Here is a 10,000-nt window from a genome sequence, read left to right as displayed (position 1 = left end):
ACAATATAGAGCAATATATATATATATATATATTATATATATATCTCAACACAATAGTGCAATATATATATAAACAATATAGTGCAATATATATATATATATATATATATATATATATCAACACAATAGTGCAATATATATATAAACATAATAGTGCAATATATATATAAACATAATAGTGCAATATATATATATCAACACAATAGTGCAATATATATATATATATATATATATATATATATATAAACATAATAGTGCAATATATATATAAACATAATAGTGCAATATATATATAAACATAATAGTGCAATATATATATATATATATATATATCTCAACACAATAGTGCAATATATATATAAACATAATAGTGCAATATATATATATATATATATATATATATATATATCTCAACACAATAGTGCAATATATATATAAACATAATAGTGCAATATATATATAAACATAATAGTGCAATATATATATAAACATAATAGTGCAATATATATATAAACATAATAGTGCAATATATATATAAACATAATAGTGCAATATATATATAAACATAATAGTGCAATATATATATAAACACAATAGTGCAATATATATATAAACATAATAGTGCAATATATATATATATATATATATATATATATATATATATATATATATACATACATATATATAGTCCTGAGCAGTATCAGAAATTCGGAACAAGAAATAAATGGAAATACAAGTTCTGGGTCTCACAAAAGAACTCATTTGTCTTCTTGATTATCTATTTGCTTGTCAGAGCTTGAGCTATTGCAGTGACTAGGCTCCTTTGTAATATAAAAACACAAGGAAAGAAAAAAACTGGAAACCCCGAGAAACATCTGTGCAAAAATAAATTAAAAAAATAAAAATGAATCGTTAATACATTGAATACCTCAAATAGCTTTTCTTCAGTATGGAGCTCACTTACAAAAGGGTGTCTCAAGTATATGATAAACTTTCAAGTTGACTTAAGTGGTATTTGCAGTGTGTTAGTAGCAGTTATTATAGTGTGGTGTTACACCGAGCCCAAGCAAATAAATCTTAATGTAACAGACACACAATATCCAATAAACAGAAGTGTAATATATGAGACAGAGCAACACAAACCAACACAACATCCCCCACTTAAAAAGGTATTTATTTATTATTAATAATAGTAATACTATTTACAAAGAGCTGGGCAGCTTTCACAGGAATGTACAGGGCTATTTGCTTTTCTGCATTTTCTGTAGTTTTTGCAGTGCTTTGTTGTCACTGATCGTCATTATTACACACTGAGTATATGAGTACTTTGAGCACATTGTTTGGTACTTGGTGAAATCTAAAATGCTGGGTTTGATTTTCTGTTAATTTAGTGAAGGGCCCAAAGAAGGAATAGGAATTGTCAAACAGATCCTATACCTGAAATATCCAACACACAACAAACAGTACCAGATATATTCCCTTTATGAGTAAAACTGTTCTCATTGTCAGAACCAAAACAGAACAGCAACAAAGGAAAATAAAACAGGTTTTTTTGCATTTTTTAAAAACAACAACCCAGACTCATTTATTAAAGCCAGCGTTGGTTGTCTAGGTTCTGTCAGGAGAGGTGCATCCTTTGTACCGTAGTGTAAACATGACAAATGGGCCGGTTTGGCATGATTAGAGATGAAACAAAGATCTATCTTCCCCAGATCTAAAATCTATCTACACATGGTTTCTCTTGAGGTGTCCAACTCTGTTCCATCTTTCCTTATATAAATAAAGTGTCTATATTATAAGTCCCAGAGCTTTTGTTCTGGCCATAACCCCTTGACTGCCAGAGAGGTCAGCAGCCTTCTCTGGAAGTCTATGGGTTAATAAACCCATATTATCATGCAGGATAGTTAAAGACATTCCAATGTGTCCTTGCTTTGGGGTGACCCTGTCACGGGAATATTGCCACTACAGTTAGATCTGATTTTGGTGTTTGGAAGTTTATGATCCTTTTTCCACTTCATTCTCCGGTTTTGGAACCAGATTTTAATCTGACGCTCAGATAAACACAACGAGTGCGCAATCTCCACTCTGCGTCTGCGGCTTAGATAGCGGTTATAGTGAAACTCTTTTTCCAGCTCCAGTACTTGCTGCCTGGTATATGCTGTACGGGCACGCTTGGGTTCTCCCCCAGTGTAGTTAGGATTTACTAAAAGAAGAAAACAAATCACATATTACACACTAGGGAGGCGAGATATTAATGATGTTTTATTATTAACAAATTGAAAATAAAACTGTTATGTTATCAGTGTGATGTTTTCTTAATAGGAAACCCCCTTTATTCCTAAATTACAATTAATATAATAAATCCACACTAAAGGCAATGTTATGAAACTTTTATGTGTCACAAATCTCATTTTATTTTGGTTGCTTGCACAGTGAACTTTCTAACAACCCTAAGTAAAAAATATAGCTATGGAATTATACCCAACCTGCCACTTAAATACAAATTAGAAAAATATAAAAACTTAATGTAAGGAAGGCCCACAATCTCTAAAAAGGGAGCTTTGCAGAAATAGGAGGAGGATGGAAACTCTACTTCAAAAGGAACTTGGCCAAGTAGAGCAATAAAAATTTATGGAGTACGTAATTATACTGCCCTGCAAACAGGAGATCGTAAATCTAAAAGCATTCACATTTTTACAACGCCTGCAATAGTCTGGCTATCTCTTAGCAGTGAGACAGATACACGCGTGGCTTACCAGTGGCGACGTGGACTTTCTTCATCCAAGGGTATACAACAGGATCCCGGGTTGATGAGTCACTGGACTTAAGGTCTGTGGACATTTGGCTGCAGGATGGAGGTGTACTTGGGGTGGCAGGCTGGCAATGGTGTTTATCCTCCTCAGGTAGAAAGCCAGTGGGGGGCTGCGTCCTGGGGGACAACACAGACAACTGGCGCGCGGAGCCATGACAAGGGGAGTAGGGTTCTTTGGTAAAGGCTAATCGAGGGTATGTAGCCTCAGGATGAAAACTGTTCTCCCTTTTCTGACAGCTGTAATATCCCGGAGAGTGGCTGGGAAGGTAGTCGCTCTGAGAATACTCTTCACAAGGTGGAAACTTTGGGTCCACATAGTTGGAGTTGATCAAAAACGAACTCATGGTCATTATTTCTTTGAATTGCACTCAAAATAATCTACAATTTATTCCTATAGCCCCAGCCGTTTTCCTGTTTGCTAGAACCCTCCTACTTACTGTCAAGTGAACAAAGTTGGTTTTGCATGTGACACCAAGAGCCAATAGTAGGAGATCTCCCCTTCCTGGATAAGGAAACATGGTCCACAGCCCCCAGTCCCATCCATAACAGGCAGGTTATCATTGCTAAGTAACTAATTGCTGACCTAATGGTTAACTAAGTAGACCCTCCATTTTATATAAAGTCTATGTTTGTCATAAAATGGCTCTAATCCCATCAATTAAACAAAATAAAATTATATATATATATATATATATATATATATATATATATATATATATATATATATATATATATATATATATATATATATATATATATATATATATATATATATATATATATATATACATAAGTATACAAGGACAGGTTTCTACACTCGATGGAAAAGAAGCAGAATATATATATAGATATGTGAGTGTGTGTATGTGTGTAATTGAAGCAATTGCCTCGCCTCTGTCTGCAGAGGACTTGCAGTAAGCATTGGCAGAGACAAATAAGGCTTGCTTTGGATCGATGGAAAATTCATCAACTAATTCTGGGTACCTGCTTTACTAAATTCCATTTAGTCTCAATATTAAATTGCTCCTCTCAAAAAAAGACATAGGTGAAAGACAGTGATTTCCAGCAGGGAAAACATAACTAAGGATAAATGTATCCAAACATGTAGCATTCAAAGTACAATACTTGTATAATATTTAAAAACAAAATAGATTTCACTGGATGAATGAAATCATTCATAGAAATATTAGTAGCTATATGATTATTTAAATTGAAGTTAGAATAAGTCCCTATTAGGGAAAAACTAAATTATTTTTTTCTTTTCTTTGAATTCTAAGGTGCTTTTGTATGCACCTTATGATATTGTAAACAGCAATAAAATGTAATCATTGAAATGTTTTATCTATCCACAACTATATATATATATATATATATATATATATATAGATAGATAGATAGATATATGGTGTATATATATATATATATATATATATATATATATATATATATATATATATATATATATACAGAGATAGAGAGAAAGAGATATAAAGATAGATATTGTCGATATATCGATATACCGATAGATAGATAGATAGATAGATAGATAGATAGATAGATAGATAGATATACCGATAGATAGATAGATAGATAAAGCTTTAAAACCATAAATGATTCCACAGCCAACATATCACATTCCTGCAGGAGCGACTCTGTAGCGTTTGTGTCAACTGCATATTCCCCTAGACACGAATTTGTGAAATATGATTTTTCACACAAATTCGGATCTACAGGGTACATACAGAAGACAGATATATCAACTTGTTTCTTCTGCTGCTTGTTGACTGTATGAATTTAAATTTAATAAGGGCCGTATATCACATTAAACATTACATTATGCGCAGTTTTCACTGTTTAACATAAAAGGAAATACTAACACATTGCAATATACCTGCCAATGCTTTACTACAATTCAGTTATTGAAGAAATCGAGCAGGTCTTGTTGAGGAAATGTGTGTGTTTAAATATAAAAATGAATCATATGTACAGATGAGAGCTTCAAATGATCAAATTAACACTCAATGCAATAATACAAAATAACTGTCCAGAAATGTATAATACTAAACAACGTAACTAGCAACTTCTATACTGACAGTTAGTTGTAACATTATTAAGAATTCAAGTATCAGATTTTACATCAATTCGTTATTTTTAAGCATTATTTCATTATTTATTATATCATCCTTATAAGGAATAATATGGTATTAAGGCATATTATAATAAAAAAAAACTAAAGAATACACAAATATTAAATTATAATAATCTCAAAATCAATTAATGCTTACTAAATCACAATTAACATCACACAGAAGAACTAGTAACAGTTCCCGAAAAATGAAATAATGTCTGCATCCTATGTAAATCACTACAGATAATCAAAATAATTCTTACATGACATTTCAGCATTTTTAAGATGGCATATGAAATAGATATATAAATATAATAGAAATATAATAGAAATTAAATGGATAGAATGATAAAATAAAATAGATAGAAAGATACAGATATAGATAGATAGATGATAGATATATGATAGATAAATAGATAAATAGCTAGATATATGTTAATATATAAATATATATATATATATATATATATATATATATATATATATATATATATATATAGAGAGAGAGAGAGAGAGAGAGAGAGAGAGAGAGAGAGAGAGAGAGAGAGAGAGAGAGAGAGAGAGAGATATGGATACATATAATAGAAATATAATAGAAATGAAATAAATAGACAGAAAGATAAAGTAAAATCGATAGAAAGATACAGATATAGATATATAGATAGATATAGATAGATAAATAGATAAATATTGATAGATAGAATAGAAATATAATAGAAATTAAATAGATAGAAAGATAAAATAAAGTAGAAAGATACAGATATAGATATATAGATAGAGATAGATAGAATAGAAAAATAATAGAAATTAAATAAATAGAAAGATAAAATAAAATAGAAAGATACAGATATAGATAGATATAGATATAGATAAATAGATGCATAGATATAGATAGAAAGATAGATAGATAGATAGATAGATAGATAGATAGAAATAAATATATAATATTGAAGTTATAATTAAAATGCAGATTTCAGACAATATTGTTAAGAAGGATTATAAGTAATGAATTAATGGACCTTGCATTTTAGTAGAATGAAACATTTGATATAAATTCTAATGGAGGTGAAAACGATTGATTCTATTTGAAATCATCTTGTTTCAGCTTGTGCAGCAGCAATATGATCTAAATATAAACACACCTCACAATACAAGGAATCAGGTATTCCCAGTCACACAGTCCCTGAGCTCTGCCATAATTCAGTCTTTATTGCCAAAATACCTCCTCCAAGTGTTAGAGGCTGAGGCTGGGCCTCTCCCTATCTCTAAAACGAATTCCTTCTGTACAAGGTAAAACATTTGTGGCAGAATAGGAATAGTTGAAGATAACAACATAAACCACATAAACTTTGTAAAACAAACTAGACCCAGCGTCTGCATTGCTCAGATGAACCTCAGCTCTCTGGATACTCAGACATTTACCTGCCAGGCCTATAGATTCCCTGAAGTTTTATCTCACACACCTTAGCCACACTCAGACCTACCTTGCTGAGACAAAGTCCAAATCCCTCTTGATAGTTCTTAAATTCAGAGGCAACACGGCAGATCCGGGGTACCCTGTGAGTAGCCTCCCTCTACTGGATTAGCCTCCAGCCTCTGATTTTACACACACCCTACACCCCTAAAACATAGCCTTAAAGGCAAAGCCATCTGCTCCTTCATGCGGTCAGTGTCAGGCCTTGTGAACACATTTTACCCCAAGTTTGCGAATTAATCTCATACTTTGTCAGTCTTTGTTAAAGAGCAAGGCGTGGTGTGTGAGTCCCCTCGGCACATTAGTGAGCAGCCTGACCTGCATTTCACCCTCTCCTGGCCTCTCCCACTCCTGTACACTGACATGACTTTAATTCAATCTGCAGAAATATCACCCAGCAAATCTGTACGGAACCAATGGATTGTTTGTCATTAGTGCTTTATTATTATTATTATTATTTTTTTATTTTAGACCTATTTTTATGTTGTGTAATAAACAGTGCACCGTTTTGAGATTCTGAAAGCCCTTTAAAGTGTGCTTATTCATTTCTCATATCTCATTTTCCATAATTACAGATTATTTTTTTTATCCCGCAGACATTAAGGTAAAAAAATAGAAGTTGGATTGTGGATACTTAATTAAAGCTGATCTTTCTTGATTGAAAACCAATGACACTGAGAATTTTTGCTTCTAAGATAAAATTGTCTAATTCCTTTTAAGCAATGTTTAAAGTATTCCTGGTTTACTTTCTCTGTTCAATTATACTATGTTAAAATCACTAGGACTTTCTACACCAAGAGTAATAAAATGTTATTCGAATAGGCAATTTGCTGAATAGTGTTCTATTATATATATATATATATATATATATATATATATATATATATATATATATATATATATATATATATATATATCATTGTTACTAACATGTTAATATTATTGTAATTTCTAATACAGGGTGCTTTCTATATATAAATAGACAAACACACACAAATAAAGACACAGGTAGTGCTCTAGATATAAATTATTATTTGCTGCAATTTTTTTTACATTGTAATAAAAAAAATAAAACGAAAATTCTTCCTACCTAACAATTTTTGCATTATTTGTTTACATAAAACTAGTGTTGTGTGATAAATGAATGAATAATGTCAGTTCTGATTTCCAAATAATTACAGTTTAGCTTCAGACATAAAGAAATACGCGCCTCTTTACAAGTCACACACAATTTTTATATATATATATAAACATTTACACACACATATAAATATATATAAAATAAACATATACACACACACACACATAAAGCCACACTTGTATCCAGTGCCAGACACTGAAGGGTCGTGCTGTGATTTTAATGTTGTGTGTTATTTATTTGTTATATGTTATATATGTGTGTGTATAATATATAATGTATACATAAAATATAATTTAATAATATTAATATTTTGACTTTTCCCCTTAGAAGAGGAGTTATTTCGCATTATTTTACATAATATAGATTTTTTTTGCTTTATTGTATAATGCCTTCACTCCATCTCCCTTTTGACCACAAATTACCCATTACTGTATCATATTCTTTTAACCCAGAGCTTCCTCCTGCCTTGCTGTATGTCCCTAATATTATATGGTGCAACTGCTGCATGACTCCTGCTCAGCTTACACTTTTGACCCTCAAATTTCTGACCCCATGAACTATAATACAGTGCTAACAAGCCTCACCAAAGACTGTAACCGGCCTGCAGGGCAAGAGCAGACAGCAGATTGCACTGTTTTCTCTTCTGCCCGTTTGCTTTTCTTCAAATGCTTTATGACTCCATAAATGATGTTGTAGAAGACAAGGAATGTAAATTATTCTGCTGCTGATTATTTATGTTTAACACTGCGTGGTATTTCCTAAAAAGAGATGTCACTAAGGTAAGTCTAATGTAGTAATTATATGTAATATACCTAGACCTTACTTTACCCAATCACCTATATTGCAAATTGGAGTAATGTTAGTTAGAATAATGCATACATCTTGTTTTAATTATTTATTTATTTATTTATCTATATATTATTTATCTAGCTATCTATCTACTCAATTAGAAATTACCCATATACACTGCAGGAACATGTGTTTGCCTTTATGTGCGTTTACAGTCAAGGTGTTCTGAAGTAATTTACACAAACAACAATGAACGGTCAGTGTATTTCTCTTTGGTGTGAAGTCTCTGAACTTGGTCTGAAGCGGGCTCTGGTGGTCAGCTTGTGGTACTGCATGCCCAGATAATACTAGGAAAAGCAAAATATCCCTAGTGTAAAGAGTCTCCTCTTTAGGTAATATTCCAATTGTTTATAGTGAGAATATTCAAGAACACGTTTGTTCTTTGTAACTATTTGCCTGGTAGAGAGATATAACAAATCAACCCCATCTACCTAAATACACTATATTTTGCATGAAATAAGTAATTTATAGCTATCTATACAGGACATTAATGGGTAAAAGTGCAACTCAGATCCGCATGTGCACATTTTACTGGAGCCTTGTAAAAGGTGCAACTCAGATCAGCATGTGCACATTTTACTGGAGCCTTGTATTTCTGTTCTAGATTTAATAAGCCATAGACTTCATTATACAGTGACCCGTTCAGTGGGGTAAGAAGGGACTGTATAGGAGGTTTTAGCTCTGCTAGTCTGCTGACCTCTACATGATCCCTCTCTCCTATGAATAATTGATGGGATATGAGCGCTGCTTCTCCCATTCAACATGCAAACCCCCATTATGCTGCCAAAATGGCGATTTAATCGTAAAGAATAGCTTTGCCGTTTTTTCATCTCTTGTGTGCCCCTTTATTTTCCGTTTGATATTCCTAATTAAATCCCTTAACACATTTCAATCACTTTAGTAAAGACCAAATAAAAAAAGGACCATATTTGGTTTTACAAACTTCACCGGTTTCAAGGAGGAAAACAACTGTTTTGTAATTATAGAAAATGGTAATTCCTGCAGCATCATTCCGTAAAGGTGAACAAGGGTTCAGCAAAAGCTCGAACGATCTGAGGTTAAAAGTGCATTGCAACTTCCCTGACGCAATGCGATTTTTTATTGCAGTTTTAACGCAGAGTCTGTCAATTGGTCTAAACGTATCGCTGTCAAAAGATAGTTTTATTTTTGTGTAGATAGATAGATAGAGGGATAGATAGATAGATAGATATATTGATATAGAGATATATATATACACACACTGATAGAATCGCTCATTCATATAAGTATTTATATATATATATATATATATATATATGTGTGTGTGTGTGTGTGTGTGTGTGTGTGTGTGTGTGTGTGTGTGTGTGTGTGTGTGTGTGTGTGTGTGTGTGTGTGTGTGTGTGTTTCAAAACAACTATCCATGAAAGTCTTTTGGAATTGTATGTACAATAACGAAAAACACTTCAGATTTCAATTTTTATAAAGTTGTAGATGGAGATACTATTTTAAACCCCTTGCCCTCAATACAGCTACATATATATATATATATATATATATATATATATATATATATATATATATATATATATATATATATATATACACATAGATAGATAA

At 31.8% G+C, this 10,000-nt stretch overlaps 2 protein-coding genes across 3 annotated transcripts in view; both read right to left on the bottom strand.

The window, feature by feature from the left end:
* The window catches only part of HOXB3 (homeobox B3), a 54,469-nt gene that overhangs the window by 27,921 nt on the left and 16,548 nt on the right, over window positions 1–10,000 (bottom strand). Inside the window, exon 1 of one of the 2 annotated variants that reach the window (XM_053697318.1) lies at window positions 6,425–6,630. The exons of the other annotated variant lie outside the window; for it this stretch is intronic. The gene's annotated coding sequence lies outside the window, so the exon portion shown is untranslated. Of the gene's footprint in view, window positions 1–6,424; window positions 6,631–10,000 lie in introns of those variants that run through there. 2 annotated transcript variants of the gene reach the window in all.
* Window positions 1,157–3,294, bottom strand: HOXB4 (homeobox B4). The gene is made up of 2 exons (XM_053697343.1): window positions 2,757–3,294; window positions 1,157–2,203 (listed from the first exon to the last, which is right to left on the bottom strand). The coding sequence occupies exons 1-2, from the start codon at window positions 3,160–3,162 to the stop codon at window positions 1,905–1,907; spliced, it is 705 nt and encodes a 234-aa protein (XP_053553318.1). The 5' UTR covers window positions 3,163–3,294; the 3' UTR covers window positions 1,157–1,904.

This window comes from Bombina bombina, chromosome 1 (assembly GCF_027579735.1).
Source record: "Bombina bombina isolate aBomBom1 chromosome 1, aBomBom1.pri, whole genome shotgun sequence".
Taxonomy (NCBI): Eukaryota; Metazoa; Chordata; class Amphibia; order Anura; family Bombinatoridae; genus Bombina; species Bombina bombina.
The sequence above is the reverse complement of the archived record's forward strand: the minus strand, read 5'-3'. Positions and strand labels throughout refer to the sequence as shown.

What these genes read in the sequence shown, in the direction of transcription:
- HOXB4 (XM_053697343.1), bottom strand. Translation starts at nt 3,162, where the DNA reads ATGACCATGAGTTCGTTTTTGATCAACTCCAACTATGTGGACCCAAAG. An exon ending in GAAAGTCCACGTCGCCACTG is followed by an intron (nt 2,204 to 2,756) that starts GTAAGCCACGCG and finishes TTCTTCTTTTAG; the next exon opens with TAAATCCTAACTACACTGGG.